This window comes from Glycine max, chromosome 20 (genome assembly GCF_000004515.6).
Source record: "Glycine max cultivar Williams 82 chromosome 20, Glycine_max_v4.0, whole genome shotgun sequence".
Taxonomy (NCBI): domain Eukaryota; kingdom Viridiplantae; phylum Streptophyta; class Magnoliopsida; order Fabales; family Fabaceae; genus Glycine; species Glycine max.
In genome coordinates, this window is record NC_038256.2 from 34,429,420 (window position 1) to 34,449,860 (window position 20,441).

At 32.2% G+C, this 20,441-nt stretch overlaps 1 protein-coding gene, 1 long non-coding RNA gene and 2 other non-coding genes across 4 annotated transcripts; 3 read left to right on the forward strand and 1 right to left on the reverse strand.

The window, feature by feature from the left end:
- Positions 1-244: 244 nt before the first annotated feature.
- LOC100777260 (calumenin-B) lies at positions 245-7,605 on the reverse strand. Its single transcript, XM_003555779.5, has 7 exons — positions 6,794-7,605; positions 6,385-6,487; positions 6,215-6,280; positions 2,743-2,916; positions 2,537-2,633; positions 678-814; positions 245-589 (listed from the first exon to the last, which is right to left on the reverse strand). The coding sequence occupies exons 1-6, from the start codon at positions 7,341-7,343 to the stop codon at positions 689-691; spliced, it is 1,116 nt and encodes a 371-aa protein (XP_003555827.1). The 5' UTR covers positions 7,344-7,605; the 3' UTR covers positions 245-589; positions 678-688.
- Positions 7,606-16,204: 8,599 nt separating this feature from the next.
- Positions 16,205-16,400, forward strand: LOC113000865 (U2 spliceosomal RNA). The gene has a single exon (XR_003266186.1). It is a non-coding gene; the product is annotated as a U2 spliceosomal RNA (small nuclear RNA).
- A 1,533-nt stretch (positions 16,401-17,933) lies between these two features.
- LOC106797553 (uncharacterized) lies at positions 17,934-20,367 on the forward strand. The gene is made up of 2 exons (XR_001386815.3): positions 17,934-19,500; positions 19,604-20,367. It is a non-coding gene; the product is annotated as an uncharacterized lncRNA (long non-coding RNA).
- Positions 18,759-18,909, forward strand: LOC113000810 (U4 spliceosomal RNA). The gene has a single exon (XR_003266131.1). It is a non-coding gene; the product is annotated as a U4 spliceosomal RNA (small nuclear RNA).
- Positions 20,368-20,441: the final 74 nt, after the last annotated feature.

Here is a 20,441-nt window from a genome sequence, read left to right on the forward strand (position 1 = left end):
AAGAAAAGGGCAATTAAACTTTGAGATATCATTTAAAAAAAAAAATTGTACGAAACAAATTGACCAAAGTGAAATGGAAAATTTCACTCGGTTACCCTAAGCTTTTATATCGAAAAACCAAAAACTCTTGAACTTTTTATTAACGTTTCGCTAAACAATATGATTGGTATTGGGTCCCAAAATATTCTGACAATGCTACCAGGATCATGACGGTCATTATAGTCACAGTCATATGGTACATGTATTATCCATTGAGAATAGAGATGTTCTACTTAATTAATGATGGTTGAACCAGTGATTCGAAAATTTGTATATTATTCTACAAATTTTACATTTAAGTTGAGATCCTGTCATCCTACAACTGATCCAGGTGTGACTCTTCGACAAGCTACGGAGGATCCCATCAGCTAATAAGAACTCGCAGATAATATGAATGGAAAGAAGCAATAAATGTTGTCATCGCACAAAAAGCCCACCATGATTGAGACTAAGAACCTACTAAGGGCCGAAACATCAAAATTCTGTCGTGTCATAATCTTCAAATACTGATTCCTTGTCACTAGAATTGTGCCAAACTTTTCTGGGTATCCTGCAATCGATGATCATAAAACATTAATAGAGAAAATATTCACTAAATGTTGGTAAAAATGAACCGGGGACAAAAGGGCGGCCTTTACCTAACATGAATTTACCGGAACTCGTCATGATAATCGCTATCATCATCTTCATCATCGTTGAAAATAGCACTATAAAATACATATGGGTTCTCGATCATCTCAGTCAAAGTAAGACGACCATCCTTGTCTTCGTCTGCCTGTCATAGCATTATTTCACGACTTCATACAATGGTTACTGATGAAATAAATGCATGATGTTATGCAACAGGTGTTGGGAGTGCGTATTGAGCCATCTTTGTCAGTAACTGTTTCTCATAACATTATTACAATGTTTAATGAGATGTAACACAACAGATGAAGAAGTGCATGCTGAGGCCATCTTCAAGAAAACTTAATCCGATGGTAGCATCTAGTTGAAAGATCTTAACATGTAAATCAAGCACAATGGATATAACCCCTCAAAAAGAAAAAAGAAAAAAAAAAAGAGAAACTGGTTTACATAATACTTTATACTTCAGAATTCAGATTGTTAAATAGCAGATATGCACCTCAGCTTTCCCACCAAAGAAAACAAAACCATCCCCTTCCTCCCTCTTAAAACAGTATAGAAGGGAAAGATTGTTAACATATAGTAAAAAAATGCTCTTTCGCTTCCTCTCTCATAAGTCAAACCAGTACATATTTACTAAAACAAGTTTTCTAGCAGCAAGAAGTGGAAATAAATCTGGCTGTAGTGATCTATGCACTTAGTGTATTAGAAAAGGGACATTATTTGACCATAAGCAAATGCAAAATGTGCATTTTCAACAACTAAAACTGGAAAATGGAGAGGAAAAATGAATAATAAAATTGATTTACTTAATAATGAAGTCCCCCAAGAAGCTATAATAATAATGAAAACAAGCAGACAAAATTTATCCCAAAAAGAATTGCAGACAAAATAAATTTCAATTATTCTTATCCACAAAGAATGGGAACTCATTAATGAATGATTTAGATTTTAAAGAGATCAAACCGTAAGTACAATTATCAATTACAAGCTAAAATCTTTATTAAAAAAAAAAGAATCTTTAGAGATTAAGAAGCAGCGGCCAGCATGCTATCGCCAATAATTCCACATAAAGTGCAGTGTGCAGCTTTCAATTTACATGGCCATAGTAAGAGACATTATTGATTTATTATTGATCTCAGAAAGAAATGTCATTTTAAGTTTAACACCAAAGATAGAACAATGAAGAATTGCCCTCAGAACTATCAAGCTACAGAAAATTTATCCGCTTTATCAACTATATCACATTATTACTTCTAATATATTTGAGTGCTGAAAATATCTAGCATATTTATTTCAAACTTTTGTCTCGAGGCACTCTGGCAAAGTGAGCTAATAGATATTCACCCATTACTAGGATGCAAAGTAGAAGGAGAGGCCCACATAGGATGGAATCAATGATTCACTCACAGTTAGTGAGGTGGTATGCCAGAAAGGGGGTTGTAAGTTTGTAACTGTAATCACCTGCTTACATGGCAGGAGGATCATGAGTAAAAAAGAAAAATCAGTTAAGAGGTTATAAAGGAAAAGGAGGAATAGAAGGGGATGAGAGAGGAACAGAGAAGCGAGCAAGGATTGAGTGCGGGATTGGATACTGGGTTACAGGTCTCTTGAATGACCTTTGCGGCTGTTATTGTAATAGTGAATCTGTTATTGTACCTGGGAATTATTCCCAGGTTTTTATACTCTAATACCTGGCTTCCTATCAAAGCACATAAAACATTTACTCAAAAAACAGTTATGCATGTAATCCATGTTAAGCCAATATCAATTGAATAAATAGTCATGTGCATGATCAGCTGACTTTACAATAAAGAATTAGCACCTTTGTCAACAATAAGAGTGTAATTATTGTAAGTTAATACAATACCTGTGAAATGATATAATCTGCTTGTTGTTTTGCATAATAATGCTCAGATGGATGGAGTTTGCCAATTATGGGCTGTAGTTCGACATCTGACAGGTATCTGCAAAGATCGAGATGATAACCCAAAATCGAAAGATGTATGCTATTAGGAGACTACCATAATGATTCAAAGAAAGTAGACTAACAATGAAAATAGAAAGAGTGAATACCCGTCCCCATCCTTGTCAAGCTGAGCAAACAACACTCTAGCTGGAGCATCCATTGAATTATCAGAATTATGTGTATCATTGTGACTTTCTTCATCATAGTTCCTTACCAAATCAAATAGCCCATGGAAAAATTCTTTAAAGTTGACCTTCCCATCTCTGTCTGTATCTCTTTCCCTGTAAAAAAAAAAAAATGGGTATATCAAACAATAGTAAGCCAAGGCAGTGATATAAATAAGCCCATTCCATATAAACTGAAGAATCCATTCACTTCAGACAATAAAATTAACTACAAATATTGTCCCAGTTTCTAATATACGGCACAATAGTTGGTGAAAAAACTATACAAATATTGAAACTTCTTCTAGAGGAGGCAAATGACTGCAAGGAAACAATCATTTTCAAGAATAACAAACCAACCATACATCCATCACTTACAAGTAATCAGCTGGGATATAGCTAAACAATGGATTGAAGCATTCAACTTCAATCCTAATAGGTTGCACAGACTAGGGTGAACACAAGAAATCCAGTCTTCAATGCAAGAGTTACAGTTATGTGGAGATTAAAGATGGCTTTGGGATTTATTTGCGATATATAGTTTGGGGACAAAAGGAAGGCTAAGAAAGATCAAAGTCAAGGATACTTATGGTAAAAAGGGTAAATAGGGGTTATTTGGAACCCCATTAGCTTCATGTAGGCATCTAGGGTTCCCCAATATGCTAAATAAATAAGGCACTAAGATAGACAGTGTTGGGTATCCAGACACATGATTTCATTGTCATCCAAGACACATTCTGGACATAAGATACCACAAATTGCAGGTATCTCTTACATCCCAGTACCTGTGAATATAAAATGCCTGAGTAAAAAGCTTTACCAATTTCCAGAAATTATCATAAAAAATTTATACCAAAGATCTCTGGGGTACTCATGTATAATATAACTTTATTTATATCAATAATTTCATTTATCAAATTATCTTCACCATGATACATGATTAGATACTTAAAAGTTTAAGAAATAAATCTATTATAGGCAAGACAAAAGATATGATACATAGTATGAAAGAAACTGATTGTTAGAATATATGAAAAAAATATTCAATAGTATCTTCATTATTCTATCTTAAATGATTAATTTCTATATTTTTTTTATTATCTCTTAGGATTGGTTTCTATATTTCTTTATTATCTCATGATTTGTTTTATAATTATTAGTATAAAAAAGGGTTAGTGAATTATATTTTGTATCACATTATAACATGTCACAATAGACAAGAAAACATATTCGAAGTCTCTATTCTCTCAATTTCCTCCCTCAATACCTAAAACCAAATAATTTCAACATGGTATCAAAACAGTACCATCCTTCATAACTTATCCCATCACTACTTCCTACTGAGTTTCCTAAAATATGGAGTTCAACTTTATTTCTATGATTCATTTTCTTCCTTCAAATTAGTTGTCTCTCTTGTCATGTTCTCATCCCGGCAAATTCATATCAGTTTTTTTCATTGTCACCTGCCAACAACCACCTTTTTGCCTGGATCGCCGCCATCTGTGACCCTTTTAAGTCTGGCAAACTTATCAGAGCAATCATGCCTTCCACTCACTGGTTTCTTTGACTTATGCCATCCCTATGCATTGTTGTCATGTGTGTGGGGGTGCATCCAACAGCTTTTCTGGTCAGTGATTCCTGCACCATGCTTGTCTCACTGTCCTCTTTTTAGATTTGTGATCTTTGGAGTTTGAATCTCTATTTGGATGCATCAATATGGGCCTCTAATTGGAATGTTATCTGCCATGGTTATCACTTTCTCTTGTTATGCCCAGTCCTTTGTAACCTTAGTTTGCCACTATTACAATGCTGTTTGGCTTTATTGTTGCTTTGGTTACTGTTTGGCTCCCTTTTCCAATTTACAGTGTTGGCATAACATTAAAACGGAGAAAGTGGGAAACAGGTCCTGGTTTTTGTCCCAGACGTGGTCTAGCCCCGCTAGTTTTTGTCCTAGATGCAATTTGGCTCCCATTTTTGCAGCGTTGTTAAATAGCTGCTATAGTGGGCCTATTACGCTATGGCATTGTAGAAATCCTACAATCCACTATCATGACTCCATTATAGTGCAGCGTCCACGAAAACAGCTATTGCTGTGATTAGTGTAGCAGTTTCAACAGGCATTGTGGGCGTCACAGTTTTGAGACTGAGATGTGGGGCTACATGTGACCCCCCCCCCCCCCCCCCTACTAGTGTCCCACTCCCCTCACTCACAGAAACTCTTGAACTTATCCCATAAAGGTTACGTAAACCATTTTAAGGCAGGACTCATCTAGCCCTCCATTAGCACCTGTTTACCTCTTCCTGCATCCTCCTATCATGTCCAGAGAGTAGAGTAGTCTCCAACTAGTTAGTAACTGAAGTTGAAGATGTTGCAATGTTGGAAGAATTAGAAGCAGTAGAAGACATTGATTTTGAGGACTAAGAAGGAGAAGAAATAGAAGGATATGCCTCACTATCTGACAATGAGAATGATGATTAGGGAAGTGGTAGAGGAGAATGACTAAATATTTTGTCTTTAGCTTCTTTTTAATGTTTTCATGAACAATTGAACTTTTCACTTTTCAGTCAATATTATGCCAACTTTTATGCAACTTAGTTTTATTTGCATACAACTTTTATGCCTCACTATAATTGATTTATTTCAACCACTACACAACTTTAACCATTTGCTCGTAACACTATCCGCTATATGATATGGCGGATTTTAGGCTTTTTTCCATTTTACGCAATCCATTATTGATGCCACTGAATTTTAGTCCCAGGAGTGATCTGGCCCCACCAGTCCCCAATCCCAGATGCCCCAGTCTTATCTCCATCCAATGTTTTCATCATGTTCTTTTTCCATTGACATTTATTGGTGACTTCATTTCCCCAATGAGTCATAGTATCATACAATGATAAATTAGTGAGGAATTGACTGTTTTCATTTCATACCAGACTCGTACTGTGAATCATATGGGTGGCAATTTCTCCTCTTTCATTAATGAGCCATGTGGTGATGAATTCCTTCCTTGGTTGTGTAACTCTTCAATATCTCAAGCATCCTCAAGTTTCTATTTCAGTCATTTTTGGTGGAGCCTATATTATATTTTTCTTCCCTTTTTTCTAAGGGTTTTTAAAGCATAATGAGCTTCACCTTGACAGGGAGAATTAGAATATATGAAAAATATCCAACACTATCTTTGATATTTCTTGAAAAATATATGAATTGTTTCCTTATTCAGTTAGGATTATGAAGATTAGTGCTTTATGTTTTGCATCACACTGCAACACATCACAAATTCACAATACACAATAAAATATCATTTGAAGTTTCTATTCTCTCAATTTCCTCCCTCGATACCTAAAACATAACCCTGTAATTTCAGCACAGATATATTAAGCCTTCATAGACTTTTTCTAATATTTGAGTTACCTGACTTCCTCCTTGCACAACCATTGATGAAGCTTGGGATTTTTGCTGTCAGCAGGGTGCAGAAAGCTAGAAGACAACAGACAAACAAAAATAAGGAAAATCGTCAGCAAAGAGTGAAAGGGGTCATCAAGTACAACGTTTACTAACAAGAAGTAGACTAGAGGCCTCACTCATTGAATTCAGTTAAGTTTAGAACACCATCTCCATCAGCATCCGATGCATTAAAATGCTCTTCTTTCCACCAACCCATATCATAACCGAAAGATTCATTATCTGTCGAAAAACAAAAACACGTCGTTCAACAAACAGTCACAAAGGTCAAAAAACCACAACAGTCAAAACCCAATAACAATGTAGCTCAGAAAACAGTGATCACATACATTTGCACAACCATTCTTTAAAAAAAGAAAAAACTCTGGAAATTTGAAGTTCACTATCAAAGCAAACAGTGATCCCAAGTTCAAGTTGGAGTCCTAAGTATGCAACTGTAATTGTTGCTTATAGTAGTCCTACTCAGCTCTCGTGCAATCTAGTAGCAATAAAGAACAAAGAAAGAGATCTAAAAAGGGACGTGCGTGCCTGCATTTTGAACCCAACTGGGAGGATCGTACTCGGAGAAGGAAACGAAGCCATCGTGGTTCTTATCGTGAAGCTCCATCTCCCTCTGCGTGCGATGCAGGACCTCGCGCTGGGCCTGCTGGAGGTTCCACTGAATCAACTCGTGCTCCGTAACGAACCAATCGGTGGGGTCCACGTCGATCTTCGGGAACAAGAGTATGAGCCGGTTGGTAACATTAAACTTGTCCTCGTCATTGAGGTAATCCTCGGCGTCCATGAAGTCCTCCCACTCGGGCTGGGACTCGTGGGCCGGGGCCGGGTCCGACTCCAGTTCGGGCAGGGCCTGGTGGATTATCTTCTTCTCCCACTCCTTGTCTTCGCGGTGCCGCTCGAGTTCGGCGACGAGCGGGTCGAAGGCGACGGCGTGGTGGCGCGAGGGGGCGAGGGTGAAGTTGGAGCGCAGCTTGAGGCGGCGGTGGCGGTGGCCGGAGTGCTTATCCGGGGAATGGGAGAGGAATATGAGAAGCGCCGCTGCGACGAGTATGTAAATGAAAATCGACGCTTTGGCCATCGCTGCTAAACAGTAACAGCCACCACACCAGATCTGATGCTGATTCTCAAGTTGTCTTCAATTCAACTCACTCGCGATCACGTTCATGCTCGCCGCCTTTATCCCATTTTTAATTCGCATTTTCTCATTATTGTTACTACGATTTACGCAACTTTTTCTTCTTCTTTTTTTAACTGTGTTTTGAGGTAAACTTGGAGGCTTGTCTTTCTCCTAAGTAGGGTGGGTATCATTACGTTTGGTTTGGTGCGTGGGATTTGTTTTTGTTTGGTGTGAAAGGAAGAAAAGAAAGACTCTTGTCTGTCACTCTTCTTGTTGATTAATAATTAATAACAAATACTTTCTATATAATCTTATACACTCAATTAATTAGAATTTATTGTGTGCAGTATAATTTTTAAAATAATTATTACTAAATTTAATAATACTATCATCCATACATTAAATAAAAATGCAAAAATTAATAATAATTATATGTACTATCAGTATATTTAAATTAAATTAAAAATGGGGTTTTTAAGGAATTTTTTTTAAAAATAAGGTCAAAAGCTGATTTATTAGTAAAACAGAAAATATATTATCCATAAAATAGTTTTACATCGTAAAATCATAAATCATTAATTTATTCATTTTTATAATAATTATTTTGAAAGTAATGTAAATAATAATTTTTTATTAATTATTAATATAAAATTGTTTTACATATCTAGTCATTAAATTCTTGTTAAAAACACATGTTTTTCATTTTAATTTATGAAACTGTGTATTTATATAAAGGAATTATCGAAAGTATAATTTTGTAGTAAAATAAACTAATGTATTTAATATTCATACGCCATGGGAATATAGAACTTTACACAGATAATAATTACAATTTATATTAAACATAGCTTTTGAAATAATTAATGTAAAAATTAATAATTTTATTTACCTATATAAGTTATTTTGCATTAATTTTATCTAGGTAAATAAAATTATTAGGAACTGAACATAAATTATTTACCTACATAAAATTTTATTCAACTAAGTATTTGTACATAATTGCTTGAAATGTTAGTTGTTACTTCTTAGGGACCACATAGATATGTCAAAATTGGCATTTGACTATCGGTTTCGTCTCTTTTATGGGTATGGTTTTGCCTCAACAAGGGTCATCACCTATATGAGATAATAATACTAATAATAATTATAGAAATTGAAAAATTAAACCGTGGAAACAACACACACATACGTGTACAATATACATACGTACACTACATAATATTAATATTGGAGGGTCAGTTGCCCCCTAAAACTTAAGTGTAGGTTCATCCTTAGATAAAATCGTTTGTTCAACTCTTAACACGTAGGGACAGGTATATACTACCATTATTATGCTTTTTAAGGCATTAAACTTTTGATTAAATGACATAATCCAATCAACTGATTAAATATAAGTAATTAAGATTAAATCATTTGAGTAATATTTAAATTTGATTTTTGATAAAAAAATAATTTGTAATCAACCTTTATTTAATTTTCGATCAAATTCTAAATTAATCAATGTCTTTTTTCTTTAATAAATTAAAGGATTAAGAGAAAAAAAATGACCTAGACCTAAGTAATAGGTGTAAGTACTTATTGTTTTCATTTTGTTTACAAAGTTTCTTATTTGAGATTTGGTACAAATGGTCTCATTTTTGAAACAGTGGCACAAATGGTTTATGAGTCAACTTAGACAAAAAAAATATTCTCTTAATTTTAAAATGGCAATAATTTTTTTTTTCATTTTTAGGTAAGTAATAAGTTGATTCACAAATTCACAAAACAAACATATTTAACCAATAAGTGGTTTAACTCTAATGGAGTATGCTTCAATTGTTATAAATTATAGTAGTTGAATTTGATTCTAATGAATAAAAAAATTACTTAACCAAAGAGTTTTGCAAGTCAACACATATAAATTCACCATTAAACGAAGCATGATTATTTAAATTATTTTGAATTTTGTGGAAATACAAGTTATAGAGAGAGAGGAGAGATCAATTTGATCCAATAATAACTTTTAAATAGTTACTCTTTAGCTTAATTATTCATTTTCTTAAAATTTAATGATTAATATTAATTATTCATTACGATAATTCGATTTAAAAAAAATAAATGATAATGATGAAGAATAACTCTATAGTAAGTTGATTCTTCCTTTTATATATATATATGGTTAAACTCTTTAATTCTATCCATAAATAAAATAGGATTAGTTAAGTTTTTAGTCCTCCAACTTTTCATATTCTATTTTTTAGTTCCAAAAAAAATATTTGACAATTTTTAGTCTTCTATTAGTTTTTTTTAAGTAAATTTAGTTTAAGTGTAAGGTCTAAGTAATAAAATATGCTTTGGAGCAGTATACTGTTGTTTCCAACTTCTTAAATCCCTACCTCCTTCTATTTTAAGAAAATTGGTTAATTTTTCTCTTATTTCTTTCATGTAATAATTATCTTTTTTGTCAAATTCAAAATTTTGAAATGGTTTAAATATACTTTTTATTTCTGTATGTTAATAGTTTTTTATTTTTGGTTCCTATAATTTTTTTTTTCTAATTTTAGTGCTTGTAAGATTTTTTTTGATCATTTTTAGTTCCTGTGGGTAAGGGGGTTCAAAACCGAAAGAAACTTTTTATAAATCTTCAAATTGATTATAAAAAAAATTGTTCAAATTGAAAACTGTCAAAAGAAAAAATCTAAAAAATTGTGTACTTTTTGTGGTTTGATTTGATTTTTAGATCATGTTATAAAAATTGAATCAAATCGCATATTGTATTTATAATGTGGTAATTTGTAATAAATATTAAGTAATTTTACTTTCACATGTTAAAAAAGAATGTACTAATAATGTTAAATATTATGTGATGCATAAATTACTATCATATTACAAAAAGAGTTGGTAATATCATTTTATATTAATGCTAAATAGAAATAAAAATAATAATTTTTAACTGAAATATGCTAAAAAAAATTAAGAAAAAAATAAATTCATTTTTAAAATAATATAATATAATAATTATATAGGTTTAATTGATAAATTTTTAATTATAAAAATATACAAAAAAATCATCAAATCGAATTAAATCAAACCACAAAAATTGATTTGATGTGATTGAATTTGTTTTTATATTAAAACCCAAATAAACAAAACCACATCTTTATTTTATATTTGATTTAGATAACTTTTTGTCTAAAATAAAATCAAATTACACTATTAATACCCCTATTTGTAATTTTATATTTTTTAATTTTGATCCCTATAAACATGAACTTATGAGAGTTATAAATGAAAAAATTAAAATGGCTAAAGTAAAATAAATACGAATTTACAGAAACTAAAAATAAAAAATAACTTAAAGAAATGAAAATTGAAAAAGTGTCAACTCATCGACACTAAAATTAAAAAAATTAACTTACATGACTTAAAAATAGAAAAATATTTACTTAGACCAACCAAAAATAAATAAAAAAACACTCTAATTTACATACACAAAATACATATTTAAGCGTTTTGAAATTAATGACCGGACGAAAACACCATTAAAGTGTCTCTTAGTAAAATTAAATCGATAGTAGCCTTTTAGTTATGGTTAAAATGTTATTGCCAATTTGTTGGAAAACCATAAAATTTCTTATATTTGTAAGTGGGTAAACAATAACTTGCTGAACAATAAATTTAACCAACAATAATTGAAAGAAAATACTTGAATACGTTTTTTCTTTTTAATTTAAATATGTGTAATTTTGATCTTTTAATTCTTAAGTAATTTTATTTTTTAATATTAAGTTGGTCTTACCATCATTCTTTAAAATCTTCAAAAAAATTCACTATAAAATTTACAGAGTTAAAATTACATATAATTTAATTTAAAGGAGTAAAAATAAGAAATTAAATAAATGGACCCGCAAAAACTATAACATTTTCCCTTTTAATTTGGACCTGCAAAGGCTTTAATATGGATAGAAAGTAATTTTCTATCTTCTGAAAATTAACCTAAAAGACTACTACTAAAGCTAAAAGAGACTAAGGAAAATAAAATTCAGAGATATTTCATTCATTGATGATAATAGGTAAAGATAAATACATTTATATAACCTAAGAAATATTAATCAATGAATAATAATGATCCAAGTATCAATATCCTATTATTCTAACACAAATAAAATAAAAACAATCAATTATAGATTATATATTTAATTCCAATCAATAAAATTCTTAAACCATTTTATTTTCTTTCTATTGGGCCTCATTCGGCCCCGCCTATCAAATACGGTGGTAACAAACTTTTTCAGCATGTTTGTTTTGCTTCCAAAATGTAGTTTGGGTGTAATTGATTTTTTTCTTTGACGAAAAAGTGCATGGAAAGTCACCAAATATGAGTTTTGCTAATTGTAGCACAAACCTTTACCAGTTCATTTTTCGTATTATTTTAAGATCAATACATAACTAGTTAATAATATTAGATATTTATAAACTAGTATTTTAGCCTATGCATTGTAAAAAATTATTTATTTTATATAATTAAAATTTATAATTTGTAATAAATAAATATTTTTAAATATATAAATTATGTTATAATTGTAATCTATAATAAATAAATATTTTTAAATATATAATTCTATTTTAAATTTATGATAAATATGTTGTGATATATTGTTATTTATAATATTAATTTTTGATAACTTCTTTTTAAAAATATTCAAATTTCAGTTAGAATTAAAGAGGTTGAAAATGATAGATTAAAAGAAATAAAAAATTAAACTAAATCATTCACTTAGAAACGGATAAGATGATATGTCAAATGTATGTTGATAGGATGTTTAAAATTATGAAATATTCATCTATCACTACTAAAAGAATAACATATATACTCATTAAATTTAACTTAATTGTCAACACATATTGAATATGTAAAAAATGACTTGAATTTAATAATGACATAATATATTATTGAGAATAGACGATTAAATAATGTGACTAGATGATTGATGATTAGTCTAATAATCGACTTAAATGGTTAAATCTCATCAAAATAATAACATGTACACATTGATTATATAATAATCTCATGAAAATTACCTTGAGTGACTAAGCCAGAATTTTCTCTTTGTATTAAGGGAAATACTATACTACTCAATTAAATTCAAATGAATATCCCAATCCCATTTATGGTCACAATCAAACCATCAAAATCACTTTGAAAGGTTGCATCTCCTATTCATTGCTAATTTGCTAAACAATCAAAAGTCTAAAACACAAAGTCAATGTATGACACATTGAAGTAAAATGAGAAAAAAGATGAACCAAAGGGTTGTCATACAATGTTGACATATATAAATGCGAATCCAAGATGATTATGATATAGGTTAGGTGATACAATAAAAAGTTTGTCCGAAAAAGTCGCGAACCATATCATCGAAAGTAACTGTGTCATCACTATATTGATGGCAAAGAAAGAAGCTGAATTTTTTTTAAGTAGTTGTATTAGAGGGAGATGTAGAACAATTGGTCGAGTTCATGGCAATGGCATCATCCACCTTCAGGTATATGGTTCGTGCTGCTGTTGAATCATGAAAACATGTTGGCTGCTACAACTACTAGAACAAAGACAAAAGCACTTGCTCTCCTTCCCATCACTCTTTGTTTTTGGAACTTTCAAGTATTTAATTAAGGTGAGTCTGCCTTGGTTTTATTTACACAGAAAAAGAAAAAAAAAACAACGATTGCCGACTAATTAAGATAAGATATACTACTAGGTGTTACTCCATCCTGATAGTACAGTACATTTAATTCGTTTAATTTTGAATTAACATTATCTTATCTAATAACATTTGTACTTAATTTTTTTTAAAAAAATAATTTTAAATTAACAAAAAGGCCCTTTTTAACCTTTTTAGTATAAAATATAAAAAGATATAATTAAAAAATAAAGGGTATAAAATATGAAGAAAGTAATGAGATTTTATCTCACTTTTTAAAAAAACTTTTTTTAATATAAAATATAACGTTTAATTATTATTTTATCTTTAAATCAAATTTATCATGTTAGAAAAAAAAATTGTGACTTTGTTATGGCAATGTGACCCGTGGATTTTTGTTTTACAATTTTATCACCTTCCCTTACGGGAGTTGGGGGAAAGAGAATCCAAAAAATTAAGGGGGTGTTTGGTTTGGTTGTTTTCTGTTTTCATTTTCACTTAAAACAGAAAACGGTGATGAAAATATGTTTGGTTGGATTTCTCAAAACATTTTCAGTGAAAATGAAAACAGGAAACAACTAGAAAATGAAAAGTTTTCAGTAGTGTTTTCAGTTGAGAACAGAAAACTCATTTCGGGTAAAATGAAATGAATGTAATTTTAAACAAATCTAAAAATACAAAAATACAAGAAGTCAATATATCATAAATTTTCAGTATTTTTATTTCATGAAAACAGAAAACAAGAAGCGAAACCAAACATATTTTCAGAATTCTAATCTTTTGAAAATGAAAATAGTTTTCAGAAAATGAAATCAGGAAATGAAAACAGAAAATGAAAATGAAACCAAACACACCCTAATCACCACGGCCTCTAACTTTGTTCTCTTTTAACTGAATCTACAAGTCTTCAAAGGCCAAAGTAAAATTCTGCAAAAAGCTGCCAAATAAACAACAATTTCAGGCTTCTGGGAGGGTTTCTTGGGTATTAAAGTTAACTTTATGGGGAGACGATGATAAGGGTGTTGAAGTATATATCATTAATAAGTTGATTATAGCTTCTTATACCTGTAAACCATTTATTGTTATCCACTTGACAACTCATAGGATTAGAATTTGGTTCTTCCATGTCAACTAACACATGAATATACATATAAAAAGAATATGATATCAAGAAATTCGGGCTGTTATGGCAATAGTACTAGCATAGTGTTTTCCCTTTCAAACTCAAAAACAGAAAGTGATGAAGACTGAACTTTTACCATCAGCTTTGCGTGTGAGGTATGAGGATGATGTGGGAATGAATTGGCATTTTTCTTTTCCACAAAACCTTTAAGTATGTATATGTGAAACACATAGTATTATTATAGTTAAATCCAACAAAAAGCACTATGTATAATATAAATTCCTTAAAATTGGCCTTTCAAGATTTTTAAAATTTGCAAAAAGTTGAAATGAATTGTTAAGTACCATTTTTATCTAAAAGCAGCCAGACGATCCATGGCATCAAAATATTACCTTGAATAACTTTCCTTCAAGTTGTCATGCAGTACCTTTATATGGATCATGGGCATGGTTGATGATCTAAGGTTGAGTCATCCCACCAAAGGGTCAAGATTCACTTCCTAGTTTTCATCCCTTTAAATACCTCTTTGGAATACAAGGGACTCATCAACCCAAGTGAGCATAATTCCTTTAGCTAGTTCAGACCATTCCTCTTCAACTTCTGCTAGTCTCTTCAATTACACAAAAACCTTATTAATCATGCTGACCTCACTTCTTCGTGAGCTAGTTGTTGTAACTCCAGTCATCTTGGAAACATATGATCAGCTTCAAAACTCAGTTAACAGATACTTACCTGGTCCTGCCACTCAATGCCAATATTCAACCACGACCTCAAAGCAAACTAAAATTTTCTTTTCCTTTTACACACAAACATCTAACTTTGTTTAGACGTAGTTATATATATCTGCAATTGTTTAGCTTGGTGAACAGATCTAATTCTATTTATATTACTCTGAAATTGCAGTGAGTGTGAGGACAAATATATCTGAAACTGTTAAGAGAAATTTAAGCTTAGGGGTTCTCGTTCTTTGAGTAGGTGGAGTGGAAAAAGTGTTCAAGCAGTTTTTTTAGCATGAGAGAAGGGGAGAGGATGTTAAAAAAGTTTCCCAATGTTATCTTTCCACCACATCTGGTCCTCTAGCAGGTTTCCTCTTCATCTCCACTGACAAGGTTGCCTTTTGCAGTGAGAGATCAATGAAAGTCTTTACTCAGAAATGTCACATGTTGAGGATCCGTTATAAGGTCAGTTCATGGTATATATCCATCCTGCTTGACACGACATATGACCTATGATATTGATAGCTATTCAAACATGGTTCATATAAGCTGAGTTGCAGACTTAGCTGCTAGCATTTCACGTTGTGAATGCAAGAGTTCACAATTTGATGCCTTATTTGTTGCAGAATCCAAGCTATATGTATTCTGTGGCAAATTGGCTGGCAGTGCTAAGGGCCACACTACTTTTGTGGAAGGTATCCATCCATCCAGGCACATACCTGTGTTAGAAAGGAAGTAGAGGAGGGAAAAATACATAGAAGAAGAGGGAACAAAATTGTTAGCTTCCCAAATGTACAGGTTTCAGCCTCAATTTTACCCATTAGTTTATTATGTAAATGTTATCAGAACCAGAGTTTGTAATTGAGCTTGTATCATACCATCTAACATTTTAGTCAGATTTGTGTATAAGTATTTAAATGTGAGTCTGTTTTGTTTAATTAGCTTAAATAATTAACGGGAAGTCTGAAAAGAATACAATTGATAAATGGGCACGTCAATTATAGTTAGTGAATTGATTTCGTTAACCGTTAACTGTTATCAGTATAGTGATGTTTGATTAATTAAACTTAAGTTGGTTGAAGTTATTGATCTTACATTCTCACTGGATCCAACTTATAAATCAGTTATAGGGGGTTTAGCATGACTCCAGATGGGTTGTGAAATATGCATGTGAGTGCAATCACATTAGGACACTTGAAGTTTAATGTTAAACCACCCACGATTAAGTCCCGTATCGATGAGTAAAGATAACAATCATCTGAAGTATTTTTATAAAACGCACGTTTCAAAGCATAGAAATTCATACCTTTCTCGGCCTTTTGGCTAAGATCAAGTGTAGTATCTGTTCTTATCAGTTTAATATCTGATATGTGGGCCATTGGTCCACACGATATTAAATTTATTTCTTGAAGGGGAGGGCCCAACACAGTAGCTTGCTACTGGGGTCGTCAAGCGTCGCCCTTGTGTTGCACTATAACATGGGCCTGGCGCACCCTACCTAAGAGTTCAAGTTTCTCTTTTAATTTTGCACATAGGTTATAGAGATTGTATTATTATGTTTGAATTTGGATAATTTTATTGGCTAAATTACTAGTATTTAAGTTTCTCTTTAAATAAAGTTTTTAAACGATTATGAAGTACATAATTTATTTATATTGTGAAGATAATACGACTTACTCAATTTATTTTCAAATGTTGTAAGTTATTATAAACTAGACAGTTTTATATTAATATTTTAAACATCAAATTCTCTATACATAATATTTTATTTTTGTATTTTTGAACTCATTTTTCCAATAACTTCATATCATTATTTTTTATAGGAAGTTTTGAACCGAGACTGTTTCATATCAATTTATTGTGTGCAGGTTTTTCTAGTGGATTCTTCGTCCATCATCCATTTTTCTCTTCTGTGAACTGTTTTCTAGTGATTTTTTTTCCTGTAAGAGTTTATGCAAGTTTTGCTGTGATTTTGTAAAAATGATATTTTTAAATTTAATAAAAGTTTCATATATAATTTTAATGTTTTCTATGCATAGAAAAGTATAAAAAGTTAAATGTTTTTAGAATATTTTTGGCACATAATTTTGTCCAATTTTATTATTCATTCGCATACAATGTTATAAAAGTCATTAAAAAACCATAAAGAATGCAATTAATAAATATCTTAATATCATAAAAGAATTAAGAAAATAGTTAATACTTGAATAATGAATAGTATTATCAAAAGAAATAATAATATTTAATTCATACACTAATCTTAATTAATCGGCCATTCTAAATCCAGATATAATGATGCTTAATTTTGAATATACATTGGCCGATTATATATATTGAGGCGCAGATGTGAAGGATTATATATATACAGTGGCCGATTCAACCAATCCAAATATTAATGATGCTTAATCATTGTATTTGAATATATTAAATCCAAAACTAGTTCATGCAATTAATATCCTTTTTTTCTCAAGCTTGGCCACTGTATATATATAATGCTTCACATCTGGGTCTCAATATATGGAACACCTTTTTCTTCCTTTCGAAATCCAAATATAATGATGCTTAATTTTGAATTTATGTTGCTGTCTTATCTATTCTGTTATTATCCCGTGGAAGCTGTGCTCAATTTTGTAGACATCCAACTTAACTAATTTTCTCCTTCGTTCAATGTATTCAAATTGCAGTGACCAGTGAAAGAGGGGGCAAACATATCTGAAACAGTCAAGATAAGTTAAACTTTTTTCAAGTGTTCAAGCAGTTTTTTAGTGTGAGAAGAGAAGGAGAGACATTGTTGAAAGCTCTCCCAGTGTTATCTGTCCACCACATCTGCCTCTCTAGCTTGTCTCTTCATATCCACTGATAAGGTTGCCTTTTGCCATGAGAGTTCAATGAGAATCTCTACTCAGGCCACATGTTGAGGATCCTTTATAGGTCAATCATCAAGTAGTATATACATAAACCTCTTCATATTTCTCTGTCTCTTTTGATGCAAGATTTGCTGAAGTATCGAAAAGTATATATGGTCATGTACTGCAGGTTGTCATTCCACTGAAGAGGATCAAGTACAATGACCAAAATGAAAATGTTCAGAAACAAGACTGTTAACAGTTTTCATTTCTGGTTTTATGGGTGTCTTGAGATATCATAATAAAACTTTCAAATATCTTGAGTAGGTGGTTTTTCAAGCTTAGTTGAGTAGCAAAATCCAACATTTGAGCTTGAAGCTTCATGTTGTCTGGACAAACATAAAGATACAAGTGATGATCAGAAACAACATTTTAGTCTGTGACAGCAAATGGTCGAGGTTCACATATCTGCTGAATTGCAGACTAGGCTGTTGGCTCATTGTGGACAAACATTGTGAAATACAATTCAATTGTTGACCATTGGGTCCTTTGTTGCTGACTGATTGGCAATGCTAATTAGTAAGGACCAGATTGCTTTTGCAGAAGCTAAGCCAGCCAGGGACTTGCCATAGAAGAAAAGTGCAAAGGGCAGAGAAATTGAATAAGAGGGACGAAAAATGGTTCTGAATACAGTGTTAGTCACTGCACTATGCCATGGTAAAAGAAGACATAACCAGATGTTGGATGTACTTCAACCACATGTTTATCCCTAACAGGACCAAGATGGGTGCCTTGTAATGCTCCTCCCTATAATTTTATTAAGCTTTCTTTTGTTGATGGATAATCCTGATCAAGTCAGCTTGTGGTGGCTGGTTGGCTGAAGTTATTGGGGTGGCCTGGAATCCTGGTCAGTGTGGTAGCTGGTTGGCAGAAGTCCCACATGGAATAAAGAAAGAGGTGGAACTGACAGAGGCTAATATAAAATAGGAAAACATAGTTCCTTAGAAAGCATCTTTGCGCTTGGGGCAATGACGCAGCTAGTGAGGTTCTAACCGAGGCGCGTCTATTGCTGGTTGAAAACTATTTCCAAACCCCCTCTTAGGCCTGGGTTCACCCTAGGCCTTCGAGAATTTCTGGAAGGGCTCCCTCAGGGGCAAAGCCTTACAAACTGAGTTCAACTTTCTTCTCATATATTGAATCTGAGATTTTAAATACCAAGTACTATAACCCAAGGATTTTAAATACCACAGTATTTTTTCTGGTTAAATTTCCAAGACAGTTCGGTTCTCCAATGGATTGCATGGAACTGTGGACACAGGATTTGTTCCCTTACATCTACTACTTCCCTGGAATCTTGTTCTTGAAGATATATAAACTGATACTAGAAAACCTTACAGGGTATTTTTTTTTCTTCTTGAAAGTTGACTAGGATCTTACTGTCCCCTATTATTTCTAAAAGCAACCAAACAGTCCATGATGTGAAAATATCATCTTGAATAATTTTGCTCCAAGTTGCCATGTCAGTAGCTTTATATGATGATCCAAGGTTGGAGTCATCCCATTAAAAGTGTCAAAGATTCACTTTCTAGTTTCCATCCCTTTAAATACCTCTTTGAAATACAAGGGAATGATCAACCCAAGTTAGCATAACTACCACCGCCTGTTCCTCTTCATCCGCTATTTGCCTTTTTTAGTGAGAGATCAATGAAAGTTTTCAGCCAGAAAGGGCACATGTTGAGGATCCATTATAAGGTCAGTCGTAAAGTAGTATATACATAAAACCTCTTCATATTTCTCAATTTCTCTTGATCCAAGATTTGTTGAAGTTCTGATAGGTATATATGGTTGTTTACAGGTTGCCACTCCATTGAAGAAGATCAAGTTTGTAAACCAAAGTAAAAATGTTCAGAAGCCAACACAAAAGTACATTGAGATAGTCACAGAAAACCTTTTGATTTCTGGTTTATGGGTATGATGAAATATCAGAAAACCTTGAAATATCTTGAGCAGGCTGTTTCTCAAGCTTAGTTGAGTAGCGAAATCCACTGTTTGAGCTTGAGGCTTCATGTTGTCAGGACAAACATATAGATACAAGAGAGATGATCAGAAACAAAATAAAAATTGGCAGGCTGGCAGCAATTATTGAAGACATTGGACTTTGTCTTTGATAAAAGCAGCTTCATTGTTTTATCCATTGTGCTGGACACAACATGTTGGTGTGACAGCAAATAGAAGTGGTTCATATCAGTTGAATTGAAGCACTTGGTTGCTAGTACAATGTGGACAAAAGGTTTTGAGTACAAGAGTTCATCATTGGTGCCTTATTTATTGCAGAATGCAAGCCACATGTATTTCAGTGGATGACTGGTTGTTAATGCTAATTAGTTAAGGACCAAAGGGCTTTTGCAGAAGGTATCCGTCCATGGACTAGCCTATGTTAGAGCTAGCTGGTCTATGAAGGGAGATTACGGTGGAAGAAAAGTTCAAAGGAAAGATAAACTGAAGGGTACTAAATTGCTAGTTGCCCAACTGTAGAAGTATAGGCTCAATTATTTGTAAATTTGATCATGTAAATATTTTCATAACCAGGTTACCGAAATTGTATTCCAGATTGTACTCTTCCTATCCAACTCTTTAATCAAATTTGCATATAATCTTTTAAATGTGAATTTGTTTGTCTTAATTAAAAGCTT